The sequence below is a fragment of the Equus caballus genome, chromosome 23, assembly GCF_041296265.1.
Source record: "Equus caballus isolate H_3958 breed thoroughbred chromosome 23, TB-T2T, whole genome shotgun sequence".
Taxonomy (NCBI): domain Eukaryota; kingdom Metazoa; phylum Chordata; class Mammalia; order Perissodactyla; family Equidae; genus Equus; species Equus caballus.
In genome coordinates, this window is record NC_091706.1 from 11,933,265 (window position 1) to 11,948,247 (window position 14,983).

General features: G+C 47.9%; 1 protein-coding gene across 13 annotated transcripts in view; it reads right to left on the reverse strand.

The window, feature by feature from the left end:
• LOC138920481 (proton myo-inositol cotransporter-like) overlaps positions 1-14,983 on the reverse strand; it is a 165,277-nt gene that overhangs the window by 112,224 nt on the left and 38,070 nt on the right. For 11 of the 13 annotated variants that reach the window (XR_011431704.1, XR_011431705.1, XR_011431703.1 and 8 more), the window contains exon 8: positions 6,735-6,810. The exons of the other annotated variants lie outside the window; for them this stretch is intronic. Coding sequence is in view for 5 of the 11 variants with exons in the window: in XM_070248990.1 (XP_070105091.1) it covers positions 6,735-6,810 (76 nt within the window). In the remaining 6 variants the exon portion in view is untranslated. The remainder of the gene's footprint in view (positions 1-6,734; positions 6,811-14,983) is intronic. 13 annotated transcript variants of the gene reach the window in all.

Consider the following 14,983-nt stretch of genomic DNA (forward strand, 5'->3'; position numbering starts at 1 on the left):
TGGCAGGCCAGGTGAGCAGGGAACAGATAGAGGGCCTCCCACTGGGCCATGCAGCCCTCCCTCCTGAAAGCATGGCTAAGTCTGCTCTCTGGCTATGAGAAGAGGGGACCCAGTTTATTCCCACCCACACTGAAAAGGTGAGGTGAGAATATCAGTAGGGATGAGCAGTTGGCCTGTACAGGTCCCAGGTCAGCCACTTTCACTGGCTTAGAGTCTCAATTCTGTTATTCTGAGCATCAGGTGAGCTTGGGCCAGAGTTTCCTCTCGTGTCTTTGGTGATGTCTCCCAGGGAGAGCAGAGAATCTTCCTGACCACTGCGTGAGTGGGGAGTTCAGTGAGGCCTTGGACAGATTTTCATCCACCATAGGTCCCTGCCAACCCCTTACTTCTGGTGAAATTATGGGCAAGTCAGGTAGCCTTTCTAAGATGGAGTTTCTTCAGCAAAGTCATGGTTTGGAAGGAACTTTGCATATTCTAAGTCTACCTATTAATGTGAAGAATGTTGTCCCTATTATGTGTTTATATTTTGCAAGGTACTACACTGTGGTCAATATTAAAAGTCAAACACATTATTATCAAACATGTTATAAATTTCCAAAATCCATAGTGCTGTTGAAACAATATTTGAGGTCTGCAAATATCTAGATGACACCAAGTTCCCAGTCCCTACATGGAGACCATCACAGCCTCACCTCCCCTCTGCGCCTCTTCTTGGTATTTTTGTGACCTGGACTGCCCTGACACTCGGCCCTGGGCTCCAGGCCTCCCTAACACCTGACCTCCCACTAAAGAGTCCAGCATTTCTTCCCCCTCTCTGCCCATTTGTCTCCCCATGTCCACCTTTCCTCTCTGAGTGATTGTCAGCTTTCCAGCCTAACTCTTGTCCACCTGGGCCTGAGGAGACAAGTGGTCCCCTCTCTTTGCCTTTTCTCTGGTATATGCCCATGTCTGGATCTTCCCTCTCCCTCACCCATGAAAGGATTGTTTCATTCAGTCCTGAGATTTAACCTCAGCCTCTCAAGGAACGTGAGCCGCAGAAGACACAGGGATGAGGTAGGAGCTGGTGCTGGGAAAGCAGATCCTGGTGGGTGGCCATGTCCAAGATCTTGGGAATAGCATGAATATGTGTGCTCATCATCGGAACAAAACTGCACTTGATTTCAGGGGACAGAGCTTGACAATGGTAATGGTTTAGAGGATCTGGGGCCCTCAACAGTGTCAGGGCAGAGGAAGGTCCGGCAACACAGTCATAATAATTTTTATCCTATGTTCCCAAATTACCTAGTAAATGGATAGATAGATGGTGAATAAATGGATAGTGGGTGGGTGGGTGGATGAATGGATAGTGGATGGTTGATGGAAGGACTGAAGGATGGTGGGTGGATAGTAGGTGGATGGATTGATAGTAGGTAGTGAATGTATGGTGAAAGGATGGAAGGATGGTGGATGGATGGTGGGTGGATGGATGGATGGTGGTTAGGTGGGTGATGGATGGATAGTGGATAGATGAGTAGATGGATAGATAGATCAATGTATGGAAGGATGGACAGATGTTGCATGGATGGGGGATAAATGACAGGATTTTGAACGGATAGTGGGAGGAGGGATGGATGATGGCTGCCTGGCTGGATAGTGTATAGATGAGTAGATGACTGGATGGATGGATAGATGAGGGATGCATGGTGGATAGATAGGTGGGTGGATGGATGGATGGATGAATGGATGAATGGCTAGATGGATGGAAGGATGATGGATGGATGGATAATGGATGGATGGTGAATGAATAGATGAGGGAGAGATGAATGGATGAATAAATGGTGGATGGATGGCTTGTGAATGTGTGCACGATGGATGGTGGATGGATGGATGGATGGATGGATGGCTAGATGGATGGATGAATGAATACCTATGAGGCAACGATTGCCAAGGCACACTTGGACACTTCTAAGGTAAGTGAGTCTAATCCAATTGAGCATCACTGTGAGCTCTATGCACATCTGCTCCATCTACTGCTCTTCCTTTCTCGTCCCTTCCTTACTCTGGACTGGGGAGATGTCCAATTCTGACAAGGTTGTGGCCCTTTCACAGTTCTCCTCTCAATGAGCTCATCAACAGCCCCTCCCCTTCAGGATATTAGGGCCTTGGCAGCTTCTGTGGAAATCTCATCGGACATTTCCCACCGGTGTCAGCTTCCTCAGCTGACACGATGGGACGGCAGACCCAAGTGGAGGGACAACTTGCTGTTTGCCTCTCGTATCTCCATCAACCATATGATCTCTTTCCTTGTTTCACCTGACTTCACAGCCCATTTTCCTGAGCTATGGACATCTGCTCTGATATTAGTCATTTTAAAGACATCTGGGCTCAGTCCCTTCAATCTTGTTACATTTTTCTCCATAAAGCCCTTATTACCAACATCTTTTTTCCCAAGCTTTCAGGAAAATAGTATAGAAAGTGCTGAGCAGGAACCATTGATATCACCAGAGTAAAGTCATGCCATCCCTGCCACCCTTTGGCTTCAGAATGAACTTCAAGGTTTTTGGAATTCAGAACGCACAACATGGGGGTGTCCCTCCCTCTCGTCCCACCCCTGAGCTCCCCAATACCAATCCTGGGGTACTGGAAACAGGCCTCATCTCCTACCTGCACATTGGAGCCAGGCAGTGGCCTGCCATATAGGTCCTATGTCTTCTAATTATTAATGTGCTGGTGTTTCTAGGACACTTTACACGATAAAGATGGTGGTGGTGTTAATGAAAATAAGGGAGAGTCACCACCATGTACTAAGAACTAATTACCGTGTGGTTCCCTGGATAATGCTTTACTTGCCTTCTCTCATTCACAACCTGCAAAAGCCCAGTGCTGTGGGTATTTGAGGAAGTGGAGGCTTCACAGTTCTCACATGAGCTGGAAGGTGAATAGACGGATAGGCACTGGGGATCTCTGAGCCCAGAGTGCGAGCTCTGGACTGGCTTCTGCTGAGACAAAGAACAGAGGCATCTTGTCTACAAGACAGGTGGGCAAATGGGCCAGAGGCAGCCATTGTCACCCTCTTGTACCCAGTGGGGCCCCTGGTGGACTCACCTGGCAGCTCAACTCTGTAAGCCAGATGGGCAAGGAAGAGGTTTGGGGTATTCTCCATAGCATACCAACAGCCTCTCTAGGATCCTGTTGGGAACTGTCAGCAAGACAAGAATTATGTGTCCTTAGACTAGGCCTTATGGGGCAATTGTGAAAGTCACTTAGTGAGAGGCAAAATGCTCTGTTCCTCAGGGGGAAGTGGGGCTAGTCAGGGCATTGACTGTTCCATTAGCTCATTCCATTCAGCCTACCACATGTGCTGGGTGTTGTTTACACCATCCTGGGCACTGGAGACAAGGTAAATAAGATGAGGTCCCCACTCAAACTTTCAAAGTCTTCTTGAGTGGCAGATGGGCAAGCTTTACCCAAGAGGAATGCCAGTCCTGAAGCCTGCAACCCACAGCCTCACTGTGCTTGAGATGTAAGGGCTTCACCCAGGAGTGATCTCCTGGCTGAGGTTAGGGGAGGAGGAGTTTGCAAGATTCACTGGACAGTCTCCTGACCATCCATGCTATGCGGTCACATCAGCAATGCCTGGGGACATTAGTGAGGGAGGTCACGGAGGTTCACATGCTTCAGAAGATCATGGCAGTAGAGTGTGATGAGAGGTGATGACAGGGGCTATGGGATTGAAACTATCCTTTCTTTTTTTTCAGCAAAGATGCTGCAGAACCCCATTTCAGTGTCCTTGGTCTATTGGGGTGGGACTGACAAGGCAGGGGCTGGGCTTAATGGATAAAACGGTGGCACATCCCTGGGTTGGAAGAGGCAGGATCGGCACTGAGAGAATGAGGAGCGTGCCCTTTGGTTGACAAGTCAGTATTCACCCCCTGGAAACCTTGGGATACTTCCAATGCCAGAACAGGTCTCAAAGGCAGCTCCTGTTTTCTAGGAAGGCAAGTGGATGCAAACTGTTTAATGCCCTTTGTGGAATCATTGCCTCAAAATTCAAAATCTGGTAGTGGCCACTGGCTCAGCTGCATGGATGGCCTTGGCTTCCAGGGGGGGAGCACTTTTGCTGGAATGTGCCAGGTGACCACCCAGTCTGTGAATCTGGGTGAACCACCATGTGACAGACTCAGCTCCTACTGTACTGTGGAAACCTCCAATCTCTACTTGGGGAGACAGTTTTTCCTCCACTGCCCAGAGCTGTCAATCTTCCTGGCTCCTCCCCACCTATAGCTCATGTTCTTTCCACACCCCATCCAAGGACCAACTTTCTCCAGTTTTCCAAAGCCCGGGCACGCCCTTCCGTGATCACCCCTCCACCTGTGAACCTGTCTCGCTGCAGCTGGCCTTGTGCCCAGGGACAGGACAATTGTGCTTCCCCGGCCTCACAGGATCCCCACCCTCAGGGGACACAAAAGTTGCTGGTACAGAGCCTGTCATCTCCTCTTATTTCATTCAGAGACCAGGTCAGGGAGTCTCAAGTTCAGGTCACCTGCTCCTAAGCTCCTGCAGCATTTGAGAGAACTCGTGAAAACAAGCCTCTGGCAGCCTTGGCTGATGACAGCGATCCTGAGGCCAGCAAAGAGACGCAGGTTGGACAGCCTCCCTGCCGGCCACCAGCCATCTCCACTCTGCACTACTGGGGATCTGGGCCTGCATCCCTCCTAGCCACACAACTCCCTGCATTGGGGTTTCCCCCACATCTGCTCTTCCTCCTTCAGGCATTAGGACCTTCCCCAACCCCACAGGCCACAAGGAGTCCAACATGGCTCTAACCCATGTCACCTCCAGGGTGGCAACCCACCGTCAATGTCTGGTTCATCCTAGAGAGAGACCATGGTATCGAGTGCTTCAGGGACAAGATGAATAATCAGGGCATGAAGATGAAGCTCTTGAGTGGGGCTCTCCACAGAGCAGGAGGCACCTTAGCGACAGTGGCATGGCCACAGAGAAGGGGCTGCCCACAAGGGCTGGCACCTCTGGCAGCTGTGCTCAGCCATTGGGCCAAACTGCACCCTATGCGCTGATCAGGGTCCATGTGTGTGTGTGTGTTCATGTGTGTGTGCATTCGGGTGTCTGTATAAGTCTTCACTGTCTGTCTCTTCACCATCACTGCGACTCGACCCTTCTTGGTCACTCTGCCATCCACCCAGATGATCCTTCTAACATCCTGGACCCTCAGGGCCCTGTCCTCCTTCCTTCACTCAACCCCTGCCACCCACTACCCTGGCCTCACTCTACACATATAAACCTCTCCAGCATGACTGATAACCCATTTCAGGCCAACCCCTTCCAGTCGGCACCCAGTGGTGTCTTTCCAGCCCAGTCACTGTGGGTTCCCTCTCCTCACTCATCCTCAGCCCACTGGGTCTCCCCATCTGCAAACTTTGCTCCATGTTCACTTTCTTTCCCCTACATCACGTCCTTTCTTCCTCTGCAGACACTGAGCTCCGGGACAGCCCCACGCTCCTGTCCTGTAGCTCTGACCGACTCCTTCCATGGTCCTGGCCAGGTGAAATCCACCCTGGGAGCCCAACTCTCTGCCTCCTCTGCATCTGCCCCCAGCCAGGAAAGGGGCAGAGGCTGGTGCAGTGAGGGCTGGTCCCACCTTCACATCACAACCACAGACTACAAGGGCCCTCAGTGACGCCCACACCTCTCCCAGTGTCCCCAGAGGACCTCATTTCTCCCTCTTCTACATACATTTCACGCATTCCTTCTCTCCTCACCATACACCCTGCCTCCCTGTGCAGGACAAACCTTCACCCCAAACAAGGCTCAGTGCCTGGATTGTGTGCACTATATGTGTACACAGCTTGGTGAGGCAGGATGTGGGTGTGACATACACATTGCCAGCTAGGAGGGGCCTGAGGTACAGCTTCTGAGACCCAGATTCCCCCAAGTAGAGGCCAAGCCCAGGAGGCTGGGAGAGACTGACATCCTAAGGGAGACAAAGTCCACACCAGGGGACTCTCCCTTCTCCAGGATGCACGTCTTGGGAAGGGGAATTTGTGCTCTAATGGTCCAGGCTGGGAAGACAGGGTTCCACTCAGGAAGGGCTAGGGGCTGATTCAGGGTGAGAGGGAGGAGAGTGGAGGCCCTTGGAGTCTGGGCACTGGCAGTCTGAGCCCCCTTCTCTTGATGCCCCCCCAGCAAGCCATCGAATGTGGGGATGTCCCTTAAGGACGGGCTGTGGCAGAGTGGACAGAGCACGCCTGAGCCCAGGGGGCTCCATCCTATCCCATCCACAGGGTGTGATTCTCTGCTCTCCAGGACACAGGGGGCTGCCTTTCATGTGGAGTCTTCAGATAAATGAACCACCTCAGGGTCCTCAGCCACGCAAGCAGCTCCTTGGCTCAGGCTACTTCTGTCCAAAATGGAAAAACGCACAATGAAGAATATGGAAACGACCTAATCCCACCACCGATATCCAGCTCCCTTCACGCCCAGACCTGGTCCTTTGTGTTTGAATGGGGATCAAACTGGGAAATTTGTTTTTAAATTTTCGTGGCATTTCTATTGCCCTCATGACTCTTCAATGTCCGAGCTGAAAGGACTAACCAATTAGAAATGACCTGGTTTAGTTCCCTTCCTGTGTTTACAGATGGGCAGGAACTGAGACAGGGAAGGATGGAGGGGCCCCAGGCCTTGGACCCTTCCTCCCGCACCTCAGCATCAGCTCTGCTCTGTCCCCTCAGGCTCACCTGGAGACTGTGTCTTGACTGGATCCCCCTCCTGCTCCTCCCTCTGCCACAGGACACCATCCACCAGCTCCCTCACCTAAAGAGATAAGAACAGCAAGAACAACTATAAAAGCCGTCATTCAAGGAGTTCTTGCCCTGTGCCAGCAAGGAGATAATTATCTCACTAAGTAAGAGGAACCAAAATTAACTCATTTTACAGATGAAGAAACCAAAGCCCACACAGTTAATCAACTGGCCAGGGTCTCTCTGACATAAAAAGAGGTTAAATCCAGGATATGAACCCACACCCCTAATTCTGGAGTCTTGCACTAATAACTATGCCTTGGAACTCATCAGTAAAAAAGTCTATAATCATGCGATTGGATTTGCAATTTGGAGCATAGCATCCATACCAGAAAGTATGGAAATCGTACTTGCATAGCTCCATGAATTATCCAAGGGAACACACCCGGCAACCATACTCACAAGAAACAGAAGGTGACTAAGCCTCCAGTGGCCCCCTGATACACTGATCCCAGGTCACTGCCCTCACTCACCCAAGGGGAACCAATATTCTAACTTATGAATTTGCTTTCCTTGTCTTGGAACTGTGTTTAAACAAAATCATGCAGAGTTTCTTCTTCTATGTCTGACTTCTTTCATTATGCTTGTAAGATTCATAAATTTTCTTGAATGTGGCTGTGGTTGATTTTTATTTCTGTATACAATTCCATTTTAAAACATATAACCCATTTTATTTATCCATGCCACTGCTGATGAACATTGGGTTGTTTCCAATTTGAGGAGGTGGAAAAAACCAAAGTAGTATCTTTAAAAGTACACATTTTCGTAAGAAAGTGATTTATATATACTTTGTAAGTATGGTCATGCATCGCGTAATGACGGGGATACATTCTGAGAAATGTGTCGTAAGGCGATTTTCTCGTTGTGCAAACATCATAGAGTGCACTTACACAAAGCTAGATGGAATAGCCCACCGCACACCTCAGCTATACGGCACCAGCATCAGATACACGGTGGATCATTGACCGAAACGATGTTATGCGGCACACGACTGTACTGAAAAATTTAGGGAAGAACATACGCTAAACTATTAGTAAGAGTTATCTTTGGGTGAGAGGACTTTTTTGTGCTGTCAGCATTTTCTCATTGCCTTCACTGAGTATGTATTGCTTAAATAATAACAATTTAAGTGAAATCCTACTGTGTCCCAGGTGCCCTACCAAGCGCAGGGCAGTTAGGAAGACTAGGACCCGACCAGGAGCAAAATGCAGGACTTGATAGTGAGACTGGCATCCAGACCAACTCGTGTTAAGATCAGGGTGACCCGGGGCAAGTGACTTAACTTTCCCTACCTCAGTTTCCTCCTGTGTAAAATGGGGATAAGAACAGTCTCGCTCTTGTTATTATGAAAAGATGTTTATGATTTATTGAGTAAAATAGAATTTAATGGGTGTAGAGTTTCACATCTAGAAGATGAAAAAGTTCTGGAGATCTATTTCACAACAATGTGAATATACTTTACTGAACTTCAAAATGCTTAAGACGGTACATTTTATAACATGGGTTTTTTTTTTAACACAATAAAAGAGAAACAAATTAAACTACTTTAAAAAAGCATCCTCTCTCTCACGGGGTGGTCACGAGGACTGTTTTTGGGGAGATAACGCATATAAACGTTCCTGGCGGGCATGATGAGCATGCTTGTTATGCTCCTCTACTCCGTGCCAGGTAACTCTGCACCAGGAGTGCTGCTGTCAGAGCTTTGCAAGGAGGCAGTAATGTCATTGCTACAATTTTAGCCAAAGTTCTGTTCACGAAAACACTTTTCCAAAGGTAGTTGTTAACCTCAGGGGGCAAAAAAAACATTCTTCGCTAGGAACAAAAGGGTGGCCGTGATGTCACTGAATAAACCACTGTGTCTGCGAGCAGCCCCTCTCTGCACAGACACGGCACAACCGAGGCAGAGGGTCTGAAGCATCCCTAAGCAAGATGATGGAGAAGGGTTGCCTTCCATCCCTCACACTGCCTTCAAATAGGCTAGGTTGAAGGGATTTTTCTTATCCCCTTATTTTTAAAAAATACACAGCCCACGGCAATTCTCATGCCTTGGCTGCCCCATGCGGAGAGGGGAGGCTGAGTCACTGGGTCTCGGAAGCTGCGGGCTCACAGCAGGGCTTGGAAAATCAGCATCTGTCTCTGAAGTGATCCGAAGTGCTGAGACCTTTACCCCAAGCGGCAGTAGGCAGACATTAGCAACAGTCTTTCACAGTCTTCGAAGATGTGGGTTTCCTTCCCAAACAGCCTCGAAAGGCAGCAACGGGAGCTATCCTCTAAGATGCAGACATCTGGAATTCGGCTGCAGAAGTGCTTTCCAGAGAATCCCAGCTCTGTCTGCAGACAGGCACAAGAGACAGCTGGACTCTGGGTGACTGTGGATGGACCTACACCTGAGCATCTCCTCTCTCAGAGAAGAGCACAGCACTGTGGCTAACAGAACACCCTAAATGCTTATCTTCGAATCTAGGTCCCGTCACTAATGACCTGTGAACCTTTGGGTATCATTCTTCCCCACTCTGTGCCTCAGTTTCCACATAACATACAGCACCTCTTACTCAATAGGGCTTGCCGTGAGGATTAGCTCAGACAAAGGAGGGGCAGGGACGCACTGGGGTTTTCTTTTAGTCACATAAGCATTCAAAGGGAGTTAGCTACTGTTCCTAAGAATGCCTAACATGCAAAAGCACAATTACTGGAAAGTAAAAATCACAAAAACTAACTTCCTGCATAATCTACTGGTTTTTAAATTTTGCCTTTTCCTGAAATACAACAGAATTTTGAGGAAGTCTTCAGACTCATCAAATAAGTAACAAGAAATATGGATGAGCACTCTCTTTCTGAAAACCAGCATTCAAATACATGGGCCCAACAGAGACTGGAGGACCAGCAATAAGTGGTATTGTGTTACTCCTCCTCATTCCTCCATCTCCTTCACCTCCACCCGGCAAACCCTTAAAGGGAAAGGTCTGTGGTCTTCTCAGGGGAATGAGGAAAGAGCCAGACTCCTCCTCCACAGCCAGGACAGGGGCGGGACCAGGGGGATCCTGTCAGGGAAGGCTGGAGGCTGGAGCCATAGAAAGTTCAAGAACCATACCGGAAAGTGGCCTGGACCTGACAACTGACCCTGGGGCTTCACAAGCCCAAGGTCCACGAGTTCCCAAGGCTTCCCTAGAGAGAGCACCTTCAAGAGACACCTTTAACACAATACACACGCACACACACAAACACACACAGAGAGGAAGACAACGTCATTGTGTGCTAATGAGAAACCCAAAAAGTACACGAAGTATTTTTAAACACAACCTATTTTTAAACAAAACATCAAGACACTAGATTTAATAAAGGAATTTTTTTCCCCAAACTGGATTTCCATAAAAACTCTTACAAAAGCATAAAAGATTGAATCACACTTAAATCTATATCGTAGGCCTGACCACAAATGAAAAGAGGAAAATGACACAGAAGCAGGATGTTCTAGAAATTCCGGGCAATCTAGTTGTTGTATTAAGACTGATCAAACACCAAATCATTTCTCCCTCTCCACTTGAAGTGAATCTGGGCAGGAAGATGAACGTACGAAACCATTTCACTTGCTATTTGAGGAATTCTCTTGTAAAATGTACAATCCCTTTACATTTTCCCAGGCAGCTGCTAGGGGTTGCTAAGGAAGTGATGGAAATAGAAAATATTCTAAGTAAATAACTAGTGATTTCTGAGGGGCAGGTTCTTTAGATATTTTTCTCAGAATTGAACAGCTCTTAGGCACAGAGACTAGACAAGTTTCCATTCTCGCTTTCCCTCTCTCTCTCTTTCCCTTCCTTCCTTTCTTTCTGTGTTAAAGAAGAGATGCAGAGTTTCCAAGCAGTGAGCTGGCAGAGGGAGATCTGGAGCCATTCTACTTGTGCCCACCTCAGGAGAGCCACAGAAGAGGATCCGGGTCCCCCATCTCCACACGAGCCAGCAGAACTCTCGGGATGTCTGTTTTATTCATTGGTACTTCGGTGAAAGATGACGTTTGAACAGTAGAGTCTCGAAACAGACATCTGTTGTTTTGGCACCAGCATGCATTTCCCTTCTTTGATAACCGTCTGCTGGCTTTGCTTCGGGAAAATGCCCGCATTTCATCCTCTGTGTCCCCAGGGGAACTGCCTCCCACCTCTGCTCCAGGGAGGCAGTACCTCAAACCCCACACCCACTGTGGCACCAAGGACTGCTTGCTGGATGTGCACGTGACCCCTAAGAAAGCAATGAGCTACCATGAGGCATTAGCAGAGACTTCTGGGACAAAGATGGTACACTTTTCCTATTCCATTTGGGGCAAGAAAATTGGGCTGGCACCCACCTATGACCACAAGGGGACAGGTTTTAAGAAAGCAGCCAACCACCTCAGAGGCAGCAGAATCCAGAAATGGGAGATCCAGTGACACTGTTTAAGCCCTAATGAGGCCACCCCTTCCCAGGACTTCTCAGATACATAAGCCGTTAAATTCTTTTTCTTTTTTTTTTTTGGTGAGGAAGATTGGCCCTGAGCTAACATCTATTGCCAATCTCCCTCTTTTTACTGGAGGAAGACTGTCCCTGAGCCAACATCTTCGCCAACCTTCCCCTACTTTTTGTATGCAGATGTGGCCACAGCATGGCTTGATGAGCAGTGTGTAGGTCCACACCTAGGATCTGGACCTACAAACTCCAGGCCACAGAAGTGGAGCCCGCCAGCTTAACCACCACGCCACCAGGCCGACCCCTAAATTCTTTTTTGAGTCATGCTTATTTCAGATTTCACCTGGAATTTCCGTGCTATAACCAGAAGAATCTTAGCCAAAAGATTTCTGCAGCTAAAGCTAAGTTTCAAAACACTGGGAAACATTTTCTTTAAAAGTGCTCTAACATATCATGGTTTGCAGCAATTTCTTCCTCCTGGAGGATGAGAGGTAAAGGGACTGAAAAGAGACACAAAGCCAAGAAAATCTAGGAGCATCAAGGCCAAGAGTTAAAGGTAAACCAAAAGACTAGACTTTCAACCCAGCAATTCATAAGTGAATGAGAACGAGTACGTACGCACAGAACAAACTCTCTGTTTCACTCTAAATAAGGAAATCAGTGGTTCTGGGTGAGGTCATGTGGTTTGTTGGTTGAAACTGCCATGCGATTCTCAGAATCTAAGTGGGTAGTTTACCTATTTAATATTGTGCATATATGTTATAATAATTTCCAATATCAAATGTCTTAACATATATTTATGGTAACATGCTATGTTCATTGTCCATATTCAGACAGTAACGGGAACATTCTCTCTGTATCTGAACACAAATGAAAAACTAGTGGGTAGAGAAAAAAAGATACTCAACTACAGTTAAGTTTGCTTTACACATGCTCTAAACATTGGCTTTGGTGTTTGTTTATTATTTACTGAAAGTGAGCCTTTCCTAAAGCGTCTTATTTTCAGGGGCAAATGTGGAGGGTTAACCCAGCTTGGGAAGGAGCAAGGAGCCATGCACATCCCACATCTCAGGAAAACGCCTCACTCTGGACTCAGCCTGTATCGCATCACCACTCCCTAGCGGCAGTCTACTTAAATAACAGGAACAGCTAAGAGCTACCTAAGCATCTTTTCAATTGACCACAGCAACATCGAGGTCATTTTGTGCCACCAGATCAAAGCAAGATCTTCCGTCAAGAATGGGGGGATTAAGAACCAAGAAATTAAGACACCAGAAAGTTGGGTTGGGGTAGTGTAACTGGGGAACGTAAGCAAATATTAATGGCAATATTGTGTTTACCAGCATTTTCCAATGAGTGGAGCTCTTTCTTAGCACTAAGAATGTACAAGGGGAGTCCAGGCAGTACAAGAAAAAGCCATATTGAGGAGGGAGGGACAGCCCAGCAGAGGCTTGAATGAAGGAGGGATGCAAGCCAAGAAATTATCTAAGGAAAAAGCATCAAAGGCAGAGGGGGCAACAAGTGCAAAGGTCCTGAGGCAGGGCCATGTTTGGCTTCTCAGATACAGCAAGGAAGCTAATGCGGCTCAAGGAGAGGAGCAAAGAGAAGATGACAAGTGAATGTGGCTGAAGAGGCTGGCAGGATCAGATCCTGTAGGGCCTTGTAGATCATGGCCAGGACTTAGAAGTTTTCTCTAGGTTGACAACAAGCCATTGGAAAATTTAAATTAGGAGAGTGATGTGGCCTGCTTTATGTTCTAAAAGGATCACTTCCCCCAGCCACTGTGTGGAGAGCAGATTACAGAGGGCAAGAAAGTCAGCGGGAACAAGAACAGAAGTCGGCTGCAGCAGCCTGGGCAAGGGGTGAGGGGGTACCAAGGCAGGTGGTGCCAAATAAATAGATACACAGACAAAGAGATATCTACTGATAGCTACCGACACACACACATACATAGACATGTACGGACACGCACATCTATCTCCACCACAACAACACACTTATAGTATGATACAGTCTTTACAACGATTGAAGAAAATTATTTTTCACATAAAAAATCAATATAGGCAAATACATCTATATGGAAAAAGAAAAAATAAAGAAACTTGCAGGAATAATACTCACGACTGAAGTTTAGAAGATACCAAACTCTTGATATCAAAATACACACTCTATCAGAGCTTTGGGTAAATTTTATGTGTGCTCCTAAAATATCCTGTGACCTCCTAAAATAGTTCTGTGTTCCAACTGCAAAAAATAATTTAAAAAATACCTCGTCAATTTATTTCACCCTGCCAATTGGATTGACTTTGGATAGAAGAGAATAAAGAAATACAGTACGACCACATCCTTGCGTGAGTTACTGTAGCAGACAGCTGACTGTCCCCAGACTCGTTCTCTCCTCCTTCCTGGGCACACAGACCCTCAGTAAGTTCCCCAGAGTCCTCTGCAGCTGGAGGTGGCCATGCAACGAAGTCTCCCCAGCAGAAGGAGAGCGGAAGTTATGAGCATCATTACTGCCTCACCTGCTGAAGAGGAACCCGCTCCCAGCCTTCTGCCCTGGCTGCTTCACGGTGGCTGCAATGCAGACAGGGTGCAGTCCCAGCTCCCATCACGCAGCAGAGAAAACCCTCTAAGGCAGGGGTTCTCGATCAGAGGGAGTTTTGGACCCCAGGGGACATTTGGTAATGTCCGGAGACATTTTTGGTTACTAAAACTGGGGGAGGGCCTAACTACTAGCATCTGGGGGGTAGAGGCCAGAGAGGCTGCTAAACATCTTACAATGCACAGGACAGCCCCCCGCAACAAAGACTTTCCTGGCCCCAAGTGTCAATGATGCCGAAGCTGAACCACCTTGCCGTTAGGCCACGTTTCTCAAACATCGTGCATAATAATTACCCAAGTATCGTCTTAAAACGTAAATTCTGCTTCAGAAAGTTTGGGATGGGATCTGAGATTCTGCTTTTCTAACAAGCTTCCTGGGGGACGGCAGAGCAACCAGATGGGAAGAACAGAACTTGGGTCTCTGAACGGTCTCCTGGAGCACAGCTGCCCCCGCAAGACTGGCTGGAGTGCTCATGCACAGCTGCTGTTCAAACACACACGCCTGGACTCACTGTGGTCAGCTTGGGTCTCTCGGAGAGGCTGGTCACCACGCAGCCCTGACTGCTACAAACTGTGAATATCAACTTTCGTTGCGTAGTAGAAAAATCATTGTCTGTCTTACGGAAGCCACTGTGTTGGGGTCTCTGTTTTCACTCTAACTCGTACAGTTACCATCTGCAAATAATGGATGGGTACATCTTTTTTGCTGTTTGGCAAGAGAACTAAAGAGCCCCAGAGGGAGTATTTTCCAGAAAGGGAGACAAAGCAAAGGAAAGACATGGAATGAGATGGAGACCGCTCAAGCTATCTGAGGAGAGCGTACTGCTGCTGTAACAAATGACCGTTCACCGATGGCTTAACTGTTCTGGACGCCAGAACTCTGACACGGGTCTCCACGGGCTAAAATCAAAGTGTCCACAGGCTGCGTTCCTCTGGAGGCTCTAAGCAAGGATGGATTTCCTTCCCTGTTCCCTAGCTTCTAGAAGCTTCCTGAATTCCTTGGCTCATGACCCCTTCCTCTATCTTCAAAGCCAGCAACAGCAGGTTGAGCCCCTCTCATGCTGCCATCCCTCTGACTCTCGCTCCGTGCCTCCCTCTTCCACTTAAAAGGACCCCTGGGATCACACTGGGCCCATCCAGATAATCCA